Genomic DNA, 25,900 nt, shown 5'->3' on the forward strand with positions numbered 1-25,900 from the left:
ACAAAGTATATGTGAACTGCTGTATGAAAAGTGAATTTACTCTGTAAATCTTCACCCAAATCCTAATAAAAAAAAAAAGATGATATGAGGCAAGAAAGATGATACATAAAGAAAAAATAAGACGCAATCACAAAAGCCATCAAATCAGTTCTTGATTGACCATGCTAATGATTTAATGAGTTCACTTGAAGAATTCCTCCCCGTAAAGATTATAAATGGATTTTTTTTTTTTTGTTATATTTGTTTTATTACAATAAAGTTTAAAAGAAAAAGAAAAGATTATGGATGGGAAAATCATTGTTTTTCAAACAATTACAGATGATAGCTTATTGGAGTACATGATATAATTATGGAAGAAGCACTAGAGCACAGCCAAAGAAGCCCTGGGAGCACCTGGGTTAAGCCCTCAGCTGCTAAGCAAAAGGTCAGTGGTTCAAACTCACCAGTTGTTCTTTGGGAGCAAAAAACTGGAGATCTGTTCCTGGGAAGATTATAACCCAGGAAACCCTATAGGGAAGGTCTACTCTGGCCTGTAGGTTCATCATGAGCCAGAATTGACTCGACAACACATAACATAGCACAGCCATTAAGAGCATGGACTCTGGAGCCAGAGTACCTGTATTCAAATCCTGGCTCTGTCACTTCCAAGCTGTGTGATCTTAAGCAAGTTATGGTACCTCTTTCCGTCTCAATTTCCTCCTCAGTAAAAGGGGGCTAATATTACTACCTAGCAGTACTATGGGGTTGTTATGAAAATGAAATTAGTTGATACTTACACATATAAAGCAATGAAGAGTACCTGGCTCATAATTAGTGCTTAGTAAACATTAGCTTTTATTGTGATTACTGTCATTGCTGTTGTTCTTTTAACTGATTTATTACTAAGTTGATTATTCTTAACTTAGTACAAAAGATTCATTTGCTTTCCCTAGACATAAATTAGGTGATTAAAGAGGGAAGATGGGGAGGCAAGTAGGATTGACTAGTGTAACCAGCACCAGCAGCCACAGAGTCAATTCTGACCCGTGGCGACCCATGTGAGTCAGAGTAGAACGTGCTCCGTAAGGTTTTCAGTGATTGATTTTTCAGGAGCCAATCACCAGGCCTTTCTCCCAAGGTGTCTCTGGGTGGACTCGAACTGCCATGTTCCTAGCTGAGCATGTCAACCATTTGTACCCTCCAGGGACTCCTGGGTACACAGGAATGTACAGGGTACAGAAATGTACAGAGCAGCAAATGGCAAACATATTAGAATGAAAAATGCCCTGTGAACAACTGCAGGAAGTAAATGAGACGAATAGAGAGATGGACAGACTTGTAATGAAGCAAGTAGAGTAAGATCTTAATGGTAGAGTCTAGGTAGTGAGTATATGGGTGTTCACTGTAAAATTCTTTCAAATTTGCTTTATGTGTAAAACTTTTCAAAACAAAATGCTGAGGGGCAGAAAACGGAAATAGACTCAGAAGTATCAAGCCAAGTTCCGAGTGTGAGCTATGTTGCCTATCCTCTTAGCCCACACTCCTGAACAAGCTGGAAAAACCTAACAGTTTTAGAACTCTTGCTCATCACTGACACTTTCCAACGCCAGAAGAGCAGTGCTTGGCTACTGACCTGGACCACCTTGGCATGAGTAGCTACAGGCCAAGGGTAGAAACCCAGAGGGTCCACCCAAGAAGTGACAACCTCATAGGCTTTGACATTACTACCCCTGCTCAGGGGAACCTCCAAAATGAGGCTCAAGATTAAGGAATGGACAAGTAGAGGGTGGGAAGGCGGCACACACTCACTCATGGACTCTGCTGTCACCATAGAGATCGCTCAGGCCAAAGCTGATGTAGTGCCAGTGCTCGGGGATGTTGGCAGAGGGGCTCCCCACGTTCCTATACATGCTAACGTAGTCCAAGGGGTCTGGACCGCCCAACCTGCAAAAGAAAAATCACAGAGGTATTAGTATGAGCCTGGAAACCAGATAGCACCAACCTAAGGAGCTCTGCCTTGCAAATCAAAAGGCCTCATTCTGGAGGAACCTGGGGTGAAAGAATCTGAAGGGAGGCTACCGGACTCTAGGATGAGACTGAAAGGTGGACAGCTGGAGACTGCCCAAGGCTACAAGCACCAGAAACTCCCTTCTCTGACCCCCAATAGGCAGGACTTCTTTTAGAAATACAACAGGCTGGGTGGCTGCCCATTTTGCTTCCTGCTGTTTCAAATTACAGATCCCAAATGGGATTGGCAGGGATTATCTCTCCTCCATGGTACTGGTAAACATGCCAAGCTTCAAGGCAAGAAGCGCATCAGTCAATCAACTGGCCTCTGTTGAAAGATCACCCAGAGCCTCCCCAACGGGCTTTGTTCCTACAGCAGAGGCTTCGCCCCATTCCTGCCTCTTAGAGGGTAATTCCTGAAAGACTATATTGTGCCCTATGTTAATTACAGTCTGTTCTAAACAGACCCAAAGCTGGCGGTCTGTGCGGACCCTGGCCCACACCCTGCAGACCGAAGCTCGTCTTTAGTCATTGCAAGTGACAAAGGCCAAACTTAGGCTAGTTCGTCTCTGCACAGACAACTGCAGCAGGAGCCAGGCTGAACCCTGTGATCGCCTGCATTTGGAGGAAGATCCCAGGAGACTGCCAGCTCAAAGGTGGAGCTGCAATGTTCAATGACTAGAGGCCTCTGAGGACAGTAACTTCCCCCCACAAGGCCAACAGAGAAGCAGTTGCGGAAGAGATTCAGTCATTACCTCACTCTGAGGATTTAATTCAATAAGGGTTTCCTTTAGTAGAGTAATTAGTCCTTATAAAAACAAATGCTGCTTTCCTTCAGAATGGATAGGGAACCTTTGTAGACTTGAGAAACAGACTAAATGGAAACCATCAAGGGAAGGAAAGCTGTATTTAGCCCACAAACACTGCATGAGAGCTGCCTTGGACATCTGACCATTCCAAAGACTAAAAATTCATCTGTCCCTGGGGCATTGGTGGTCTGCCCTTTGCAACTGGGCTAGTAATGCTAAAGGAGCACCAAAGACCACATAAAAGACACGTTACATGTGATCCCAGCCAGCGTGCCACTGTCATGCAGTTGAAACATGATTTAAAACCAGTAGGTCTGGTTTCATCCTCTTTTGCCAGGATATTATTTGCCTTTGTAGAGATCCTTATTCTCTACTAGGAAATGCTAAGTTATTTATAGACCTTTTAAGAAAACTGTTACAAACAGTTTCATCCCAACTTAGTGGGTTAGTAAAAGGGATAGCTCTCCATGTCTTTCCTTTGCTCTGATTTCACCAAATCATTTGACAAATCCCGGAACCAGCTGGATTTAGTTTATTGGGGGAAGGAGGAAAGAAAAGGGCAGTGGTGCCTGGAAGGATGTCACAACAGGTATAGAACTCCAGAACAGGTAAGAATGACAACAAGCCTTACATCTGCTCTAGTTTCACATCCCCAATCCTGTTTCTCCTTCACCCAAAATCCACCCAACAGTAAGCGGTCAAACTGCTTTCACCATTCAGTGCACCATGCCCCATACCACTGCCCCCATCAAACCCACTGTTGTCAAGCCAATTCCGACTCAGCAACCCTACAGGACAGAGAAGAATTGCCCTCAAAGGACTTTCTAAGCTGTAAATCTTACAGAAGCAAACTGTCACATCTTTCTCCTATGGAGCGCCTGGTGGTCTCAAACCACTGACTTTAGCTTGGCAGCCCAGAGCTTTAACCACTGCACCACCAGGGCTCCTTCCATACCACTGAAGCCCACTTCTATTTCGACATGTATCAGGAGGTGTCACACCAAGGCAAGAGGCTTTTCCTTAAAACTACAAGGGCAGGGAATGACCAAGAGTCAAACAAACTTAATGTTGCCCCCAAGCACAGTGTGTTCTGTCCTACTACTTACTCCCAGACCTTACTGGAAGTAGATGCATACGTGGGAAACAGTCTTATTTTGCACTTAGAGAAAGATGTTAGCCAAGGACCCAGAGTATCCTTCAACTTAGTTAGACAGGAGAGGGGCCTCCAACTCCTAACTTCACTCCTCAGGCCAGACGCAAGACTGGAATATAACCAGATCACAGGCTCTGCCTCTCTGCTTCTGCTCCCTGCTTACTAAAGTCTCAGCCTTCAGCCAGGTCATCCCTGGCCAGCACCACCAGCCAAAGAGCCATCCTTCCACTGCAGAAAGAGGAATCCCAGGCTGCTTCAATCAACCATCCTGCTAGGAGAACTGAAGGGGCTTCAAGGAGCCACACAACACACAGGATCCCAAATGTGAGGGATATGAATGAGTTTCAGGACCCCAATTATGCAAACCCTTTTGAATCTCTGACAGATCCAATCACTGGGCCGTTTTCTCATTTGTTTTTTCCCCCCTCTTTCAACTAGGCAGCACTTCTAACTTCCCCAAGTGCTGCAGTACAATCCCTTTATTCATCATTACATGGTGGCCCATCTCTGGAGCTAAGTTCTAACCAGGTTAACAAGCTTAAACCATGGAGGGGAAAAAAAAAAAGTTGCCCAATCTAGTCTGAGTCATTTGCATGTGTTTCAACGCTCTTATACGCCGCACCATCATTTACTGCCATTTAGGTAACAGATAAAAAGTTGCCTCAGTCTGTGGAGGGATTTCTCCTCACAGTCAAAGTAGGCCTGAACAAACAGTATGGCAGAAGAGCCAGACCCGCTTTTCTCAAGACACAGGTCAACCCAAAGCTCTGAACCGGTTCATTCTGGTTTGACCACCTGCTGAGAACTTGCCTCTCCAGCCCAGATATACTGAATCAAAATCTACATTTTTTTAACAAGATCCCCAAGGAGTTGAACTGGAATGAACCAGTTGTATGCCCAGCTTCAAAAGAGTTCCTCCCAACACATATTTAAATGGAGAGGTGTAATTAGAACAGCTAAAAGCACTTGACTGCTAACCAGAAGGCTGGCGGTTCAAACCCACCAGCCACTCCTCGGAAGGAAGGTTGCGCAATCCTACTTCCGTAGTGATACTGCCTCGGAAACCCAAGGGAGGGGTCGCTATGAGTCGGGGCCGACTCGACGGCACATAACAACAACAACAACAACAAATTAGAACGGCTAGTTAAGTTAGCAAGAGCCGCATTTCACTCAGAGCCACTCCAAAAACTCCTCTCAACCAAAGAACAGTTTGCCTGCTGGAGAGAACTGAATTGCCAGCCACACCTCCTCCTGGCTGCTGGGACAGACAGGCTAGCTGCTCCCCCTGGCCCTCCTGAAGGAGCAGGTCCCAAGGCCCTGGTGCTATTCTCCCACCAACATAGGGAGCAAGTCTAAACTCTGCACAGTCTAGCAACTGCTATCTCCAGAGGAAATAAGAGACAGCCACGGAGGAGAGAGACCCAGTCCCCATGGGAGAGGTAACCAGCCAAGACTCCCAGTCTCTTCCACCTTTGGGGCTACCTGCCCCTTTGGCCACACCCCAAGCAGCTAGGTTTCTGAAATGCCTTTCAGAACCCACTGAAGAACATCTAATACAGTGCTTGTGTAAGTGTGGTCCTGGACAGACTCAACCAATTCCTCAGTCAACATTTGGCCCAGAGAGACCAAGAGGATGGGCTCTCTTCCAGAGTCCAGTAACACCTGTTTTTCCCAGAGGCTGGAGGAAGAGACAAGTTGCAAATACAGAGGGGAAACTAGAAAGGAGGCATTCCCACCCCCAGGGCAGCCCATCTGTCAGCCAACCTGCTCCTCAGCTGCCCTAAGAAACTACTGCCTAAATCCCAAAGTGCACGGCAAGGAAACGACGCCTCTTAAAATCCCACTGCACGGCCCCAGTTCTCCATCATTTACTTCCTACTGGAAGTGGGAAGCTGTGGTCCCTTTCCATCCCAAGCCAAAGCAGCTGCAGAGCTACAAGGGAGTCTGCATCTAGAAGGAACACTGCAGAGTAAGCAAAAGTGCATCGGGAAGACCTGCTCCTCAAACTTCAGAAGCAAAAGCTTGGCCCTGAGCTAATCAAGACGGTATCAAAAGGAGACCTCCTCATCCATTCACAAGCACAACTCTTTCAACTGGCTGCCCTCTCTCAGGAGAACCCCAGAACTCGTCCCTATCCTATGCGGTCGCCCCTATCCTATGCAGTCTTGTGCCCTCTGAACTCCAGCCCAGGGTCTCTCATCTGCGCCCCAGGCCCCGCCTCGCCTTTTCCATTCCACTTCAGCCGACCACCACTCTTGGCTGTCGACCCCCACCCTTGGCTTCCCCCCGCCCACTAATGACCCCATGCTAGAGCCCCCTCCTTCATCAGTTTACAGTTCCCTCTCTCATAACGCACCCCTCTCTGCTGCTTCACACACCCCAATTCTTATTCTATCCTAATCGCTATTAACCCTGCATCCTCCCCTCCCCCGTTAACCCTTCACTGCCCATGGGCTCCGTTAACCCTTTTGTCCCCATCCCCAACTTACGCCTTAACTCTTTCCTCACAGCAGGAAGCCGTCCTTGCAAATCCTTTAACCCTTCTCCTCCCTTCTCCTTCCGCAAATCTCTTCGCCCCCGCTCTAACCATTCCCAGCCCCCTCGTCTGTCTCCCCGCGGCCCAGGGCATACCAGTACTTGACGATAGCGGTAACCTGGAGCGGATTCGGCTGATCAGGGTAAAGGCGGCGGCACTCGCCGTAGATGGCGTGCAGTCCCGGAGGGAAGAGCGAGGCGAATGCCGGGGGGGCAGTAGGGCCAGGGGCTGGGGGCGCGGTGGGGCCGGGGGCGCCGCTAGGCCGCAGCTCCGCCATTGGGGTGCGTAGGGTGCTGGGGCAGCTGGGGAGGGTGGGTGAGGGGGAGAGCACTGACTGGTCAGCGGGCGGACTCCGTGGGTGCGACTCCCCGAGGCGATGGGGGCTGCAGCGAGGTCTAAGCTCCGCGCCTGCGCACCGAACACTGTCCGCCCAGGCCGCAGCCGCCGCGGCGGAGTCGGCCAGAGGGTGCTTGGGGGTGGCTGGGCGCTCAAGGGGGCGTGGCGCCGACGCGCCCTATCCTGGCACCTATTGGCTAGCATCTCTGCCAGTCACAGGTGGGGAGGCGTGATCTGACAATAGGCCCCGCCTCTTCGTCTCCGCATTGGGGGTGGTGTACCAAAGCTCTTGGTCTCCCCCTAGCGTTAGAAGGAAGACACGTTTAAATAGAGTCGTTGAGGACTGCGTGCTTGTGAGGTGCTAGGGGCCCACGAAAGACACTGAAGAGCAACGATACAACGTTATTCACTGTTCCGTTTACACAATATTTACATAAATCTGACAGTGATTAATTCGTCCGTGTGGCATTGGTTTTAATAGATTATTAATCCAATGTCTCCTACTGTTTTTGGCTATTCCATTGAAGTACTAAACTGACACTACTAAAACTCATTGTCTTCAAGTCAATTCCGACTCATAGCGGCTCTTTAGGGTTTCCAAGGCTGTAATCTTTACGGACGAAGATTACCACATCCTCCTCCCCGCGGAGCCCTGAGTGTGTTAGAACTGCCAACTTTTCAGTTAGCAGCCGATGACTTAACTGTGCTACCACGGCTCCTAAAATTAGTCAACAAGTAATAATACTTATTAAGGAGTTCTGTCAGAGAGCAGAGGAGCCCTGGTGGCTCAGTGGTCAAGCGTGCCTCTACTTCTAACTGAAAGGTCAGCGGTTCATACCCATCTAGCCTCTCCTGAGTGAAAGATGGGGCAATGGTAAAGATTACAGCTTTGGAAACCATATGGGGCAGTTAGTTCTACTCTGCCATGTAGGATTGTTATGAATCAGAATCCACTGGCAATGGGTTTGGTCAGAAAGTAACAACAATGGGTTAAACTAGGGTCCATTGATACGGTTTAGGAGGTTTAGGAATTGTTTAACAAATGCTTTTAAAGATGATAATTATTTTCTTTGTTCTGCTTTAGGTAGAATGCATGCAGTTTGCTTTGAGGAGTATCAATATTTGTTATCCACTATGGGTCTTTCCTTTCCCATTATCTTTATTCTCTGTACCTGGGGGAATTTTTATTTTAATGCTTAGGCACTGGATTGAAAAAATTATTTTCCTGTTTACAATAATGCTTTCATTCAGTGATCTTGAACAAATGCTAAGAGAAAGGGGAGGGAAGGGAGTGCATACCAGGGTTATTGACCAAAGGGTCTCTGCACCTTTATCAGGGAAAGATGCACTAGAGAAAAGTTAGATAAAAATAGCACATAACTTCTGTTATGTGTTACTGACAGCAGTAACACATAGCCTCTCTTCACCTTTATTTCCTTATCTTTCAAAATCACGCCAATTCTAGCCTTCTGTGAAAATTAAAGAGCTACTAGAGCAGCAGGTGAAATCCCTGTTGTTGTTAAGTGCCGTCGAGTCGGCTCCGACTTATAGCAACCCCATGGGCAACAGAATGAAACACTAACCAGTCTTATGCCAGCCTCACAATCCTTGATATGCCTGAGACCATCATAGCAGCCACTGTGTCAATCCATCTCATCGAAGGTCATGCTCCTTTTATTGTCCAAGGGAGGTAGAGGAAGAGTGGGCAAGACTGTCCTGTAAAATCCAAATATCCACCAATTCAAGTTTGGTTAGATTCACATGATATCCTTCTCCAGGGAATGGTCCCTTCTGACAACATGACCAAGCAAGTCAGACGAAGTCTGGCTATTCTCACTTCCAAGGAGCATTCTGGCTGTACTTCTTCCAGGACAGTTTTGTTTGTTCATTTGGCAGTGCATGGTACTTTCAGCATTCTTCTCCAACACCATTAATTCAAAAGCAGCAACTCTTCTTTGGTCTTCCTTGTTCACTGTCCAACTCTCACATGCACATAAGGTGACTGAAAATACCATCACTTGGGGTTAGGTGCACTTTAGTCTTCAAGGAGACATCTTTGCTGTTCAGCACTTTAAAGAGGTCTTTTGCAGCAGGTGAACAATATTTTAATGACTAAAAGTTCACCTATGCCAGTAGCTCCAAATGCCAGTCTTCAGACCAATGTCAATCTGTTACAAAGTTTACACCTATCAGGGAAACAACGTGAATAGCAGCAACAATGTACTGGTTTTTCTCTTCCATCTAATTTTATGCAGTTTCAATGATTTCCTTTGTTCTGAGAATATATCCTTTCTTGTGTGTATGTGTATTAAAATATCCTTTCTGTCAGAGTGTGACAGTAATAGATGTTTATTTTTTAACGTCTTATAACTCACCGCGTCGATTCCGACTCATAGTGACCCCTCCTTGGGTTTCCAAGGTGGTATCTCTACAGAAGTATATTGCCCCATCTGAGGAGTGGCTGGTAGGTTTGAACCGCCAGCCTTCTGGTTAGCAGTCAAATGCCTTAGGCACTGTGCCACGAGAGCTCCCTTTAATGTCTCATAGACTCAAATAAAAAAACATGTTGCTGTTGTTGTTAGGTGCCATGGAGTTGGTTATGATTCATAGCAACTACATGTACAACAGAATGAAACACTGTCTGGTCCTGTGCCATCCTAACAATCATTGCTGTTTGAGCTCATGGTTGCAGCCACTGCGTCAGTCCATCTTGTTGAGTGTCTTCGTCTTTTTCACTGACCCTCTACTTTACCAAGCATGAGGAACTGGTCCCTCCTGATAACATGAACAAAGTATGTGAGACAAGGTCTAGTCATCCTCACTTCTAAGGAGCATTCTGGCTGTACTTCTTTCGAGACAGATTTGTTCGTTCTTCTAGCAGTCCATGGCATATCCAATATTCTTCGCCAACACCATGATTGAAAGGCATCAATTCTTCGGCCTTCCGTATTAATTGTCCAGCTTTTGCAGGCTTATGAAGCCATTGACAAGACTATGGCTTTGGTGGGATGTACCTTAGTCCTCAAAGTGATATCCTTACTTTCTAACACTTTAAAGAGGTTGTTGATTGTGGATCCAAGTAAATCCTTGACAACGTCAATATTTTCTCTGTTTATCATGATGTTTATTGTGAGGATTTTTGTTTTCTCTACATTGAAGTGCAATCCATACTGAAGGCTGTAGTCTTTAATCTTCATCAGTAAGTGCTTCAAATCCCCTCAAGCAAGGTTGTGTCATCACAGATTGGTAATGAAAAATGGCAACTTTATATTGTCCAAGGCAGGTGGAGGAGGAGGCAGCAGGACTGATCTGTAAAATCCAAACGTGCACCAATTCATATTGAACTACAGACAACTAAGAAGACTACACACTTCAGCATGCACTGCGAACCCTTTCAAGGGAACTACACATCCAAGCATGCAACACAACCATCAATCGGTGTCTCCATCTATTTTTCTGTGGACACTACAAACCCCAGAATACTGTACGATGAGACGACCAGTCCACGTTTAAGAGGCGGCTCTCTGAAGCTGGCTTGTTAGCTAATTCTGGTGCAAAGTATGCTGGGGATTGTAGTTCTTCGAAGGCGAGACTGGCCACCCCCACCCCCAGCTGCCTTGTGCCGGCGGCTAGACTGCGCATGCGTGTCAGAGGCGTTAGCTGCAGACTGGGCTGGCAGTTCCTTCCTCGGAAGGAGAGATTCCTTTACCATGGAGTCCTACGATGTAATCGCCAACCAGCCCGTCGTGATCGACAACGTGAGTTACATCTTTCCTATTTCTAAAGGGACTTATGCTTTCCTCCCCAAAGGGATCGCTTCTAGGGTTTCAGCCTGGGCCGCCGGCTCTTTGTCACTGGCCCAGCCTGACAGGCGGGTTCAGCTGCCGCGGCCTCCGTCCTCCCTCACTCAGTTCGTAGGCAGGGCGGCCGTCCCGCAACCGTGGGATAGAGAACTTTGGAGTGGTAAAGGAAAGAGCAGTAGTCTGAGTCGGGTCGGTGGGCCCTTGGCTCGAGGGGCCTTAACCGCTCTGTGAGCGCCCGGCGCCCGCCTTCTCTCCAGTTCCCGATAATTCTATTGGCCGCTCTTGGTGTCCATCTTGGTTGATAACCCCGCCTCTGGGCCTTGCCGGATGAGGATAGCACTCTGCAGTGATTGGCTCACGCCCCTGTCGTTCTTCCCGGGCCGCCGTAGTGTTTCCCCTCTCCAAGGGGCGGTGCTGTGAACCAGGGCTGTGGGGATTGGCTTCGGAAACTCCTAGTAGTGGGACCAAAAGGGCGAAGGCCCGCCTGCGGGTGCAGGAGAGGAGCTAAGTTTCCTGCGGCATCGAGCGGACCCGGCACTTGCTGGTGTATCTGGTGAAGCCCAAGAATCTGGTTCCAGAAATGGCCATAGAATTTGAGTTATTTCTATAATTATAAATAAGTTAATAAAGGTCGCGAAGAAATGAGAGTGACAAAGCAAGCTGGCAGATGGCCTTTCTTTTCGGAACGCCCAGTTGTTGGGAAAATATAATTAAACATACTTGCAAGGCTCTCTAGCGCTTATGAGGCGCTTTCGTATACATTCAGTTTGCATCTTCACAAAAACCGGGGGTATAGTTAAGGCAGGAAGCTTGATCCTCGTTTTACAGATGAGAAGACTGAAGCGCGCAGAGGTGGAGTGAGCCCAAGGTCACACAGTTAGAGGTGCCCTAAATCCAGTGCTTTATCGATCATTCCTTTTGCTGGCACCCCACGCAAATGCATCAGTGGTGACAAATGGAAAAACTGAATACTACCTTTATTGGGAAGGAGGGGCAGTTGTAAAACAACTGCATTTCTGTCTTCAACTCAAAGGTGATGGTCCCCAAGATTAGTTAATACCTTCCAGTGCCCTTTCTCCTTCCTGAGTCTGTTTTGACTCATGGCAACCCCAGGTGTCAGAGTAGAACTACTCCATGGAGTTTTCAAGGCTTTGACCTTTTGGAAGAACACTGCCAGATCTTACTTCTGAGATGGATTTGAAGCCACCAGTCTCCTCTGTCTTAAAACTGTGAGATTTGCCTTGCTGAGTCAACTCTTGGGTACAAACTCACTGCCATAGAGTTGATTCCAACTCATAGCGATCCTATAGGACAGAGTAGAACTGCCCCCATAGGGTTTCCGAGGCAGTAAATCTTTTTGGAAGCAGACTGCCTCGTCTTTCTCCTGGGGAGTGTCTGGTAGGTTCCAGTCAACAACCTTTTGGTTAGCAGCCACATACTTTAATCATGGCACCACCAGAGCTCCTCTCTTAGGCAAAAGGTACTTTAATTTGCATCATCTCATTTAAAGTTCAGCCCTGGTAGGTAGGTCCCCCAAACCCACTGCCATCAAGTTAATTCCAACTCATAGTGCAGGGCAGAGTAGAAGTGCCCAAAATGGTTTCCAAGGCTGTAAACTTTGCTATGGAAGCTGACTGCCACAAATTTCTTGCCCAGAGTGGCTGGTGGGTTTGCACCCCAGACTTTGTGATTAGCAGACCAGTAGTAGCATAGTGCCTAAGGCACTTGACTGCTAACCAAGGCTGGCGGTTCAAAACCTCCGAAGGAAGATGGGGCAATCTACTTCTGTAGTGATACTGCCTCAGAAACCCAAGGAGGAGTCGCTATGAGTCAGGTCCAACTAGACGGCACATAACAACAACAACAGTTTAACCATTGCCCCGCCAGGGCTCCTGGTGGGTGAGTAGGAATGATTTTTCACAGTTTATGCAGCAAACTCTGGCTTGGAGAGTTGAAGTAACATATTCAAGCCACCTGGCCTGTGGATTGGAACACCAGACTCGGACTGAGATCCAACTCCCAAGTTCCTCACTCTTTGCAAGGAAAGGTGCTTTTTTGTTAGTTTGCCTTCTCTCCGTGGGTGTGGCTTCTGCTTTGAGCTCAGTGAGAAACCCTTTTTGGGAGAGATTTGTTTCGTCTCCATCACTCGATTTTTAAATCCTTGTGGAAAAAGAATGGTATTCCTTTATTTTTTATTACCCTCCCTTCCCCCTTCATATACACAGTACCCACGACAGTGCTTGGCACACACTGTGTGCCCCTGATAAATTTTTTTTTCATTGGACAGATGCGCAGGTGGTTGAATGACTGAGTATCTCTATGACAGTAACAAAGATGTCCCTAAATAAAGAGGGGATGGTGGGGAACCCCCAGTTATTTACTGAGAGGGTTGAGTAGGACTCCTTGTTCCTGATACTGATGCCCAGAGAACACTGCTACTTCTATCTTCAGCCAGTCTGTGTTTCATCTGCCTTTTCCTTAGTGGTTTTTTTTTTTTTTTTTTTTTTTAAAGAAAAGAAAGAAAGAAATTAGTAATTGGCAACAATTCCCTGTGTTCATCAGCAACACAGAGGGCAGTCCAGCCATCCGACCCAGCAGGGCCTTTGCTTCTTGAACGCTTGGGCAGAGTGCTATCTCCACCCAGTCTCTTTAATGCTGCTTAAATGAATGCTTCTTGGTTTCTCCTTTGTCTTACTGGTAATGTATTTTTAAATGCATGGAGCAATGGTGCATTGTCAGTGTTAATGTTTAAAGGCTTGACTTGTCTTTTCTCAGGGAAAACATTTCCTTCATCAGGCCAATATTTCTGCCAAAAGGTGAAAGAGAAGAAACTGAAGTCATTTTCCCATTAGGATTTCCTGAATATCTGTCATGTTTTTAGATTTGGGGCCTCGGGTTGTTGCTGCTGTTTGAAATTTAGAGGGTTTTTGTTTTTAATTTTCAAGATGAAAGATGAGTAGGAAGAATCATTTGAAATATTTGAGCCAACTTTACGAGACTAGCGTGTCACTGGCAGATTTAAGCACTCTGTAGCTTAATATATTGCTGAGATGTTACTTCTGGGTCACAGAGTGTATAATTAAAGAAAGGAGGACAGAGGAACCAGGGCAAAAAGGGACGTGCCCCATCACAGTCCTCAGCCTTGCCCAGTCTTAAGACAATTGTGACCCCTTTCATCCTTCTCTGGCACCAAACCAGTTCATCAGAATTAATGAGGAAAATGTGTGTGTGTGTGCGTGCGTGCATGTGTGCACACACATGCTGCATGAGTGTGCACGCATGATGATGCACATGTTTTAATAACAACAATAAACAACAACAAAAAAAACCCACTGCCATTGAGTTGATTCCGACTCATAGCAACGCCCATTGGGTTTCTGAGGCGGTGAATCTGTATGGAAGTAGATTGCCCAGTCTTGCTTCCGCGGAGTGGCCCATGGGTTTGAACCACCAGCCTTCTGGTTGGCAGTCAGATGCCTTAGGTGCTTATTTTTTTGAGTTGAATATAAGTAATTCCTTCCCAAACGTATATCATAAATAATAACACAGGAAGAGAACAGCACTTTGGTCAGAATCGTGAGTTGATTCTGAAGCTGAATCTTTGCTGAAGTCTCAAAGGTTACAGTTCTGTCCTGAAGTAGAAGAGGTTGGCCCATCTTGGGGACTGCGGTCCTGAATGCAGTAGCGCTGTCAGAGCTTCAGGAGGTCCCTGGTAAGCTAAGCATGTCACTGTGTTTTCAGATGCTGTGCTGCTTCAGCCTCCTTTTTAAGAAAGGAGATATTTAAACACACAGAAAAGTTCAGAGGCGTATATAACAAGCACCCATGTGGCATGTGTCTACCACCTAGTTTTAATAAATGTTGACATTTTGCCACATGGGCTTCAGGTTTTTTAGGAAGTAAAGCATTACAGATACAATTGAAGCCACTTCCTGCTCCTCCACATCACCGTCCTTTCTGTCTGTTTCAGAAGCAACTCCAGAAACAACCCTCATCATAAAATTGATGTGCTCCTTTCCATCCACAAGTTTAGGGATGTATGTGTTTTATATCCGTGTGTGTGTCGTATTTGTTTCAAAATTTTACTTGTGCTATCATCCTATTTGCCAGCACTTTTTCATTATTTTTATCATAGAGAATGTCAAACAAATACAAAAGTAAAGGAAATAATATAACAAACATTGACGTATTCATCACCTAGTTGTAACAATCATTAGCTCTTGACCAATTTATAAACTGTGTTTATACCCGCTTCCCTCTCCCATATTCTGTTCAAAACATAATCAATATACTATTACACCTGATAAAGTTTACAGTCATGCCTTGATATCATCAAATATCCTGTCAGTGTTCAAATTTCACTCTTTAAATTTTACAATTAGTACTTTTTTTTTTTTTCTTTTTCTTTCCACAATTTGTCATCAACACTTAAGATCCTGCTAAAGCTGATTCACTTACATTTTGGAGACACTGGAATTAGCTGAGAGAATGGAGTCAGTGTATTTATTTAACGCTGTCACTTTCCGTGTGATGTTGAGGCTTTTGGTTGTGCACCTCCAGCAGGAATGCATCCACAGCTTGATAGGAAGGGTCAAGTGGAGGTAACTTAGAGATAACTGTTCACGCTCAGTGATGTCTATTTGAGAGCCAAGGATGTTCTTCATAGCAAGCTAGGTGTTCCAAAGGTAACAAAGAAGTAGATACTGTGTGGAGGGAGAAACATCATTCATTAGTTGTTGGGAACGCCTAGAACAGGGGCCTGAAACTCACTGCCTGCAGAGGGCAAGCAGAAACAGAAATCCATTTGACAAGTGGAAGGCGCACTTGAGCATGCCTGGCCAGTGGGCCAACTACTTCTCGTTCCAGCCAGTTGACCCCAGGCAGGAACGCAGGCCCAGGATTGCCAGATCTTCCGATTTGTCAAGGGAAGTGAGAAATAGTACATTTCACATGCAGTCTCCAATTTTTAACTCTTGGGAGTTAGTTTAAAAGTACTTTTTGTTCAATAGAGACAGAAAGTAGATTAGTGGTTGCCTACCTAGCACTGGGAGGGTTGAGGGGTAGGGGAATGAGGAATGACTGCTACAGGGTGTGTTATTGTTGTTATGTGCCATCGAGTCTAGTTGAACCGACTCATAGCAACCCCTCCTTGGGTTTCCGAGGCAGTGTCACTACGGAAGTAGATTGTCCATCCTTCCTTCCGAGGAGTGGCTGGTGGGTTTGAACCGCCAGCCTCCTGGTTAGCAGTCAAGTACCTTAGGCACTGTGCTACCAGAGCTCCCGCTACAGGGTGTAGAGTTTCTTTTTGGAGTGATGAAAAATTTCTGAAATTATGGTGATAGCTGCACAACTGTGAATGTCCTAAAAACCATTGAATTATGCATTCTAAATGGTAAATTGTATAGTATGTGAATTATATTTCAATACAGCTGTTTTTAAAACAGTACTTTGTGGGTCAAACGAAACATATCTTTGGGCCAAAATGGGCTACCAATTAACAACCTGTGCCTTAGAATCTGTGGCTTTACCTCTCTCAGCATTTTATTCCCATTTGTAAAAGGGAGGATAGCTAGCCTCCTTCCCAACATGGCAGGAATAATCAGGAGTGCATAGGATCAAGGCTGCCCAGACCACAAGGCCTCCATGTAGCAGGCACTTGCTGAGGGTTTACTGTGTGTTTGCAAGGAAAATGGTCAGTGTGGCGGCAGCAAACTCACCGGCTTAGAAATCAATATTTAATGAGACCACTGTTTCATGAAGCCTTCTACAGCCCTTTGTTTACGTGGCCATAGTGAATAACAAAAGCCAGCAGTTCCTCTGCCAGGTACAGCTCCTAAATGTAAATACTGTTGAAGACATTGGCATGATCCTTTTGTTGGCTTGCTGTCAAGGTTTGGTTTGAGCAGAATAGGGGCAGCTCAGCCGCCTCCTCCTTCCCACCCATTCCTCACCTAATTCCTGGCCTGGCACACCAGCTCTGGGACTCAGGGGCCAGCTGGGTCTGGTTCACCTTGTGCAGCGTTCCCGACACTGCCTTTGCCTTTTCTGCACCACCTCTGCCTTGGGCTCCTGGCATTCCAGCTGCTCATTCAGGTTTCATACATTCGGTTTCATCCGCCAGTTGTTGTAGTTGATTTTCTTTTTAGTCAGCCAGCCTGTATTGAGCACCCAACGAATGCCAGCAACTGCTGATAGATAAAGTCTCTGACCTCAAGCAACTTGGACAAAAACAGACAAAAAATGTAAGCCGTACAATCTAATAGAAAGCAGGACAAAGTGTAGGCTACCTGGTGGTACAGGTGGATCTGTGTGACTTACTAGGAAGATGATATTTAATTCCACCCGAGGACTCTTCTTCTTCTTCTTTTTTTTTGTTAACTGTAATCTTAAACACTTAACAACAATAAGTTTGTTACATCCTGATATTTAACAAGACATTCTGTCAGGAATACAGCTCTGTCTCAGAGCTGTATGTCTGTGTCTTCTTTTATCCTAAGGTAACAACAGGCTTATGACTTTACCTAGTTACAGGTTTACAAAGAGCAGAAATGGAGTGGAAGATTCCAGTGTGTGAAAATGAAGTTTAATTAAGATTTGATTAATTGATGTTTACCTCATTTTGGTTACAGAATTATGAGACAGTTATAGGCTCCATCTTAACATTATCAATTCTAATCCTATTTCCTAACTTCAGAATGCTTGAGCAAGGCATTCTTTTTTTTTTTTCTTTTTTTTTTTTAATTGTGATTTGGGTGAAAATTTACAGAGCAAATTCATTTCCACACAGCAGTTCACATACACTTTGTCTCATGATACTGACTACAATTTACCCCAATGCAACAGCTCCCCTCCCACTGCCTCCCGATAGCTACCTCTTCTGGGGACTCTTCTTCAGGGGGAAGGCGGAGACATTGGAATTGGGCCTTTTATACACTTATTGGGGAAGAGGACAGAGAGGAGGAGATGTCTGGCATCTTAATCTTCCTTGTAACCCAGACATTATCTAGTCCTCTTGCTCATCTCCTGAAAATCACATCTCCAGGAAAATTAGGTCCTGAATATATCCAGCGTCAGAATAGCCAGGGCAGGATTTGTCTTTATTTTTCTTGTTTTCCTCCTCTGCCAGGAGATCCAGTTGGTCTGTCTGTGTCACCACACCCCAATTAAGGCAATGAGCAATCCCAGAGGCTTGAGCTGACAAGTTCCCAGGGTTCTCATGTTCAGTGCTGTTCTCACCTGTCCATCTTGCTGTCCCAGAGCCCTGGGGTTTGCAGTAGGCTAGTTCTCCCTTTCCCAGGCTTCCAGCTCAGTTTACAGCGGCACCTTTCCAAGGCTCTTTGCTGTACCAACCAGGCCGATGAGTTTGCACATTGTCTCCTGATTTCTCTCTTTTGTTCCTCCCTTAGAGAACGGGCTTGCCTTGCTTCCCCTGTCCTTCAACCGCTCCTTACTTCCTCCTGGCAACCTCTGTCTTGCAGAGTCAGGCACCAGGATGGCCAGTCCCACTTCATTCTCCTGTAAGAAGGAGGAATCAGACCAGGAGGGCCCCGGGGGTGTTGCAGGAAAGCCTTTGGTGGAGAGAGAGCCTTGGCTGTGTGGCACCTCTTGATGTGTTTACTGCTTGCTCTGTGGATTCTGGAATCAACACACTCTGCCCCAGGTTGTTGTTGTTGTTGTTAGGTGTCGCCAAGGCGGCTGCGACTCACAGCGACCCTATGTACAACAGAACAGAACCCTATATACAACAGAACGGAACACTGCTGGGTGTTGAGCCAGTCTCACAATCCTTGCTATACCTGAGCCTATCACTGCAGCCACTTTGTCAATCCATCGTGTCGAGGGCCTTCCCCTTTTTTGTTGACCCTCCACTTTGCCAAGCATGATATCCTTCTCCAGAGAATAATGCCTTCTAATAACATGACCAAAACAGGTGAGACGAAGCCTGGCCATTCTCACTTCCAAGGAGCATCTGGCTGCACTTCTTCCAGGACAGATCTGTTCATTCTCTGGCAGTCCATGGTACTTTCAGCATTCTTTGCCAACACCACAGCTCAGAAGCATCAACTCTTCTGCCCCGGAAGGGGTGGTCAGAAGGCATGTGTGCTCCAGTTACACATGGAACCGCAAACCTTGATGGGGTAGAAGGGCCAGCGCATCAGGTGCAGCGGTAGAAGAAGGAAAAGAACAGAGTGTGTCTGCAAGCAGTATCTACCTTGACATCTGCCCTGCAGTGTCTGAAGTCATTGTTTACATTGGCTGGGCCTTGGGTGATACCAGAGGTGCTGGTAGGAGAAGCTAGACACCCCATGTAACATAAGTACTGGAGCATCAAGATGGTAGCTGAGGTCTGTTCTGTTCTCAGACAAGGCTTTAGACCTTCCCTGGTACTTACCCTCCAACTAGTAAAACAAAGCATAGCGCTCTGTCCCTGCAGTTAGACCCACACCAATGTGCAGACGTGACGATGCTCGTGGTGGTATCTGGCATAGAAGCCTGGAAGGCAGGAAGAGTTTAGGCCTAAGCTGGGAAAATAGGTTCGCAGCATCCCATGGCCTTAGAAGAGCTTTGCCCACCGTGGCTGCTACCCAAACTTGGCTGCTTCGAAGCTTATAGGCACTTTCCTCTTCTCCTCCGGGTTTTCTCTCTTTACTTTCCTTTATTAATATTACTTCTAGTTCCAAAAATAAAACACGTTCAATGGATAAAAGTCAAAGAGTACAGAAAAATCAAACGGCGCTTTGCTTATAAAGTGAAAGGCCCACTCCCCTCCCTGTGTTGCATCTTTTTCTGTGCTCATACTCATCTAGATCTTATACACATGTAGAAGGTCTTTTTTTTCTTTTTTTTCTTTAATAATAGTGGAACCTTGTTATACATGTTATTTTAGAATCTCCTCTTGTTTCTGTGGCACTCCTGACTTCTTGCTTGCTTTCTCTTTCCTCAGGGATCCGGTGTGATTAAAGCTGGCTTTGCTGGTGATCAGATCCCCAAATACTGCTTTCCAAACTAGTAAGTTGTTCTATGGCTTAGTTGGAAGTGTGGGAGGGCTGTCAACTTTCTTATAGGAGAAGGGGTTTCTCATTTGGGTCAGAACAATACAGGCAAGGCTCAGGAGCCGGTTTTTTGAGTAAGCCAAGGAGACAGTTGTCAACATGGCACAGTCTGAGAGGCACAGGCAAGAACCTCCTCTTTAAATCTGATTTTATTCGGTGCCCCAAATTTTATCGTTATTGATGAATTCCTTTGGATGATTGCCTCTTTGGTTAATATTTTCTTATCAACCAGGGTGGAGTTTAACTTTAAACCATACCCTACCATCTTCGAGTGAATTTCTCAGGGGTTTCCTCCAAGGCAGAGGGACTGGGGGCGGTAGAAGGGCATAGGTGCCTGGGGGATTGGCTTAAAGAGGGCGAAAAAGGAAGAAGATTATCTGTCAAAGTTACATAAGTTTTACTTAGTTGAAGTCCTGGGAAAGGACACCAAGGAGACTTAACATTTTTGGAGTTAACCATCCTGTTAGAAATTCTTGGTGTGCATAATTCATTGTGAAGGGAAAGCACTAGAGGTATTGAATCCTCTAAAATGTGTTTTACTAACAAAATAATATAGATATACTAAAGATAGAAATAATTACTGTATTACTCATGGTTCATAAGTGTTACGTGTTCATTGTAGAAATTTTGGGAAATGTAACAAGATATAAAGAAGAAAATCTAAATCAACCATAACCTCACTCCTTGAAGATAGTCACAGTAAAATTTGAGTGTATTCCCTTCCAGTCAAAGTCTGTGTGTCTGGACGCCCTTCCCCTGTTCTGTCGTAAAACGAAAAGTGACATCCCCGCTCTCTTTTGTAGTGTGGGCAGACCGAAGCACGTGCGTGTCATGGCAGGAGCCCTTGAGGGCGATATCTTCATTGGCCCCAAAGCTGAGGTAATTCCCAGGCTGATAGAAGCTTCCTGCCAGCAGAGGACTGTCATTATTCACCACATAGGAAGTGTCTCGGTAGTTGGAACAGCCAGGAATGAAAGGAGCAATTCTCATAAAAATCTCCCCTCTCCTAGGCCGAGGTCCTTTACTCCTTCCAGAAGTAGCTTCTGGTTTGGGAGAGGAAATATCTGGAACCCAACTTTGGGAAACATCGTGCCCAGGCTAGAAAACAGGGCTTAGCCTTTCTTTTGTATTGTGTCACTACCCTACTAGGGCTCAAATTTAACTGGCTTGGTTATCTTTTTGGCAAAAGGGATTCAAGAGGGACGTCTTGGCGGGGATACACTGGGGATGAGTTAATTAGCAGTTTTGGCAGTGCCCTCAGGCAGGCTCTAGTAAGCAGAACAACAGAATCACTGTTGCCAACCTTGGCCCCAAGTGCTGAAACCCAGAGGTGGGAGCCAGATTGTTAAAAGAGCTGGGAGGTTATGTCCTGGGACTAGGAGCACAGGAAGGCCCACGGAGTGTAGAAGCCCGCTGCTTTGCCAGCTGCTTGGACAGGGAGGGGACTTTGCAGCACGGAGTCCAGAGACTCGGGGAACTGGTGCCTGTCTTTAGCTCAGGAATGAGGACCGAGTGGTGGGAGCTCAGGGAACTAAGGCCATAGCACAGTCCTGGGAGAGCGGGGTTGCAGGCAGCCTGGCAGAGAGTCCAGCTGCGGCTGCCAGCCCCTGCTCTCTGCCCCCAGGAGCACCGAGGGCTGCTCTCCATCCGCTACCCAATGGAGCACGGCACAGTCAAGGACTGGAATGACATGGAGCGTATCTGGCAGTATGTCTACTCTAAGGACCAGCTGCAGACCTTCTCAGAGGAGGTAAGGGTCCTGGGTGCAGATGCAAAGCTGACCAGAATCTTGACCCCAGAAACGGTGATGATGAGGATGGTGATGACTGCCGAGAGCGTTTGAGTGCTTCCTGAGTGGCAGGCACCAGACCATGTGCTCTTCAGACATACTTGAATATTTATATTTCTATTTGAATTTAATCTTCACACCATCCCTTTGAGAATTAGGTGACAGTGTTTCCATTTTACACATAAGGAAACAGAGGTTCAGAGAAGCCAAGTAATATTTTCCAGATCACAGAGTGAATGAAGTGGTATAGCTGAGAGTCAAGCCCATGTCTTTGGGACTTTAGAGCCTATGTTCTGTAACTTCCAGGGAACTATCAACTCAGAAATAGTAGGAGGGATGTGTTCGGTTTTTTACAAGCACATTCCAAACTTTGAAATTTAAAAATTGTTAAGATGTTTAGACTTTAGCCAAATCTTCTTGGTAGTTGGAGATAGACAGTAGATACAGGGCAACCTATTGAAGGAGCCCTGGTTGCTCGGTAGTTAAGTGCTTGGCTGCTAACCAGAAGGTTGGTGGTTTGATCCTAGTAGCTGCTCCATATGAGACAGATGTGGCTATCTGCTTTTGTAAAGATTACAGCTTTGGAAACCCCATGGGGCAGTTCTATAAGTTGGAATTGACTTGGTGGCAATGGATTGGGCTTATATAAGAATCTTGGAGGACCAAGAAGGGAGTAGGGGGTGGAGGCAAGGATGGAATGAGACTTTAAATAGCATGAATTTTGCAAGTTGAGAGACTGATTTGGGCAGGAGTAGATGATAGGCCTAGCTGGGCTTTTTGGGGAAGGGGGTCTGACAGATGGCCTTGTAGCCATCTAGCCAACCACACAGGGACTTACTGAGCGTTAATGAGGGCTCTGGAGGGTGGCCCTGTCCCTGACTGCTGGCTGGGCGTCTTTCACCAGCATCCTGTGCTCCTGACGGAGGCACCTTTAAACCCACGGAAAAACCGGGAACGAGCTGCCGAAGTTTTCTTTGAGACTTTCAACGTGCCCGCTCTCTTCATCTCCATGCAAGCTGTGCTCAGCCTGTGAGTAGCAGCCTGGTTGGCTGGCCTGGCCCCTGGGGGACGTTGGCTGAATCGAAGCCGCCGCTCCTTTGAGTTGGGCTGGTTCAGTAGCTGGAGCAGCCCTGCAAGGGAAGGGTTAAGGATGGTGGGAAAGGGAGGGAGACTGCTGCTGAAACTGAGCACTGCGGCTTCCCAGTTAAAACCAAAGAGGAGACGTGGCCGGTGTTGAGACGGTCTCCATCACAGTACTGTTAGCGGGTTTGGTGCACCTGGCCCTCCCCTGGTCCTGCTGGGAAGGCCCCATGCTGCTACAGTGCCTCCTGAAAGCCCCTATAATGTGCTCAGATACTTACTTAGTGCCATTTGTGTGCCAGGTGCTATGCTAGGCTGGAGACAGAGTTGTGATCAGACACTCCTACAGTCCCTGTTCTCACGCCCCTGTCATTGCTGTCATGATCCGCCTGCCTCACACCAGTGGGAGCCTGCAGCAGACGTTGTGTACTGGTGACCTGCAATGGGATTTGTTTGGCCCCATTAAATAATTGTGAGGTAGCATTTAAAAATTGGGAGATTTCATGTCAAAATCCAATTTCTGGCTTCTCTTCAAAAACCAGAAGATGTGGTCATTCTGGGCTTACCTTCCTGTAGGGCAGGAATCAGCTGGAGCTGCCCTTGCAGATGGGTGTGTGTGCTTGACTTCACCACAGTTCACCATTCACTGTTGCCTTCCCGACACCGAGGCAGCGTGGGTCACTTGCTGTTTATCAAAGATTTTTTTTTCCCCTCACAGTAGAGAATCTAAGGAGCTCTGGTAGCGCAGTGGTTAAGGCTAACCAAAAGGTTGGTGGTTCTAACCTACTAAAAGCTCTGTGGAAGAAAGACAGGGCAGTCTGCTTCCACAAAGACTTACAGCCTTGGGAACCCTATGGGGGTTGCTGTGAGTTGGAATCAACTCAGTGGCAGTGAGTTTGGGTTTTGGTTTGAGTAGAGAATCTGTGTCTGTATGCTTGTCTGCCAAAAGAAAGAAAACAAAAGACACATCTACAAGATCATGAGGGAAGAACACTACTGTTTTATGGAAGTGAAAAATACGATCTCCCTTTACGCATTGAATTCGCTTGCCTGGCCCCTATAGGCATTTGAGTTTCTTCCTCTTCTCTAGAGAGTAAATAATCTGGCCCTGGCTGCGTCCACTGCAGCAGAAGGCCAGGCTGTCTCCTCCTAGGCGTCGGGGAGGAAACTGGAAGGGGCTGAGCTCCTTTCACTGTGCTGCTTCAAGGCTGGCCACCACACTTGGGCAGTCTTAGTCCTCAGCCCATTCTAAGGCAACCCCTGAAGAAAGCAGGCCTAAGCTTAGGTTTAGCGGACACTGAACTCTAAAAAGAAGCGTTTCTTCCCAGGGTGAGGAGGCAAGGCATAGTGATGATTGGTCTCTTTTGCTTCAGTTATGCCACAGGCAGGACGACAGGTGTGGTGCTGGATTCTGGGGATGGTGTCACCCACGCGGTGCCCATCTATGAGGGCTTTGCCATGCCTCACTCCATCATGCGCATCGACATTGCCGGCCGCGATGTCTCCCGCTTCCTCCGCCTCTATCTGCGCAAAGAGGGCTACGACTTCCACTCATCCTCCGAGTTTGAGATTGTCAAGGCCATAAAGGAAGTGAGTGCTGCCCTGTGGGCCTTGGATGGGGTGGGTGATGGGAGCAGGGCACCCAGGCACTGGGTGACCCGAGAGTGAGGGGCGGCAAAGCCCCTGTGCTGGGGGTCAGGGTCCCTTCTCCCCAGCCAGGCCTCAGGGCAGCTGTGTGACCTCCAGCTGGCACCCTCACACCGAGAGATTGATCTTCCCACGTGCTGCCATCTGGTGGGAGGAAAGGAAGCTGCTTCTGTTTCTTAATCTGGGTGGGTGATGAGTAGTCCAGGAGTGTTCATTACGGTTTTTGTACCTTATGTATCAATTACAAGGAGCCCTGGTGGCGCTTTGGTTAAGCACTCAGCTACTAAGGGATATGTCAGCAGTTCAAACTCACCTGCTGCTCTGGAAGAAAGCTGTGGCAGTCTGTTTTCATAAAGATTTACAGCCTTGGAGACCATATGGGGCAGTTCTGCTCTGTCCTAAGAGTTCCTGTGAGTCAGAATCCACTCACCAGTGGGTTTGGTTTTGGTTTGGTGTAAGTTATATATATATATGTCTTCTACATCTTCAAAGAGGTCATAAATACTTTTTTTTTTTTTTTTTTTTAATAAGCTGAACTGCCCCCTAAAGCTATATAGGAAACCTCTGAGCTGGACAGGAGGGACCCAAAACCACAGTCTTTATGACGGGTAGAAGGAGAGAGATGCCTGGGCTAACATGGGCCTGTGGTCTCAATTTCCAGAGCCCTAGAGCTAAGTTCCCGAGCTCACCCACCAGGAGGGTGGGGCAGCTAAGAATGCATATTCTAAGTGCCACCCAGGGGAGGTTACTAGAGGCCTCCCTGCTCCTGCTTCTGAGCAGCAGCTTGTAGGACCATTGGTGCAGAAGGGCAGCTTTCTGTGACAGCACGTGATGCCCTAGACTTGAACTGAGTGTGCACTGGGTTTCCTGCCAGCCTGACTATTGTGCTTGGTTCTGCAGAGAGCCTGCTACCTATCCATAAACCCCCAGAAGGACGAGACACTGGAGACAGAGAAGGCTCAGTATTACCTGCCTGATGGCAGCACCATTGAGGTCAGTGACCAGACCTCTCCCCCAAGGCCCCTCAGGCCCAGAAGGGCTCTGGGCCCAAACTGGACTCCCCCTGAAGAGAGTGGAGTCAGATAGACCAAACTTTTTAATTTAAAAATAATAATATTTATTTGCTTCAAAATTCAATGTCTGAATTGAGCTTTCTATTCTAGGAATTAAATAAATTTAAAAATAATAATATTTAGATGCTTCAAAATTCAATGTCTGAATTGAGCTTTCTATTCTAGGAATAAAACAGAGCTGTATTTTTCTAGATTCAGATGTCTAGCAACTTCAGCTATCCAAAACAACAAAGAACCCTAAAACATGAAAGTAACTAAGAAGAAAAGGTGCATAGTTTATAAGTCTTGGTGTTTGTTAATAGTTGGGTCACTGAACTGAGAAAAGGAATAAAATGTTACACACACACACACACACACACACGTTTACTCTAATAGGGAAAAGCAATATCTTATGAATTGGCTTGAATAGCAAAACCCAGTCCCATTAGCAGCAAAATTGAGGACAGTAGGAAAGATAGCAGCAGTCAAGACATCAAAGACGTATAACACTGGGCAAATCTGCTGCAAAAGACTTCTTTCAAATGCTGAAGAGCAAAGATATCTCCTTGAAGACTAAGATGCGCCTAACCCAGGCCATGGTATTTTCAATCACCTCATATGCATGTGAGAGCTGGACAATGAATAAAAAAGACCAA

General features: G+C 46.5%; 2 protein-coding genes across 2 annotated transcripts in view; one reads left to right on the plus strand and one right to left on the minus strand.

Moving 5' to 3' along the window:
• Positions 1–6,761, minus strand: part of SUFU (SUFU negative regulator of hedgehog signaling) — a 131,002-nt gene extending 124,241 nt beyond the window's left edge. The window contains exons 1-2 of the mRNA XM_007939893.2: positions 6,580–6,761; positions 1,789–1,923 (exon numbers count right to left, since the gene is read on the minus strand). Of these exons, the coding sequence (XP_007938084.1) occupies positions 1,789–1,923; positions 6,580–6,761 (317 nt within the window). The remainder of the gene's footprint in view (positions 1–1,788; positions 1,924–6,579) is intronic.
• A 3,769-nt stretch (positions 6,762–10,530) lies between these two features.
• The window catches only part of ACTR1A (actin related protein 1A), a 17,518-nt gene continuing 2,148 nt past the window's right edge, over positions 10,531–25,900 (plus strand). Inside the window, exons 1-7 of the mRNA XM_007939894.2 lie at positions 10,531–10,578; positions 19,568–19,632; positions 20,480–20,555; positions 21,301–21,426; positions 22,370–22,494; positions 23,919–24,135; positions 25,093–25,185. Of these exons, the coding sequence (XP_007938085.1) occupies positions 10,531–10,578; positions 19,568–19,632; positions 20,480–20,555; positions 21,301–21,426; positions 22,370–22,494; positions 23,919–24,135; positions 25,093–25,185 (750 nt within the window). The remainder of the gene's footprint in view (positions 10,579–19,567; positions 19,633–20,479; positions 20,556–21,300; positions 21,427–22,369; positions 22,495–23,918; positions 24,136–25,092; positions 25,186–25,900) is intronic.

Source organism: Orycteropus afer, unplaced genomic scaffold (assembly GCF_000298275.1).
Source record: "Orycteropus afer afer isolate SDZICR_OR568_19922 unplaced genomic scaffold, OryAfe1.0 scaffold00064, whole genome shotgun sequence".
NCBI lineage: Eukaryota > Metazoa > Chordata > Mammalia > Tubulidentata > Orycteropodidae > Orycteropus > Orycteropus afer.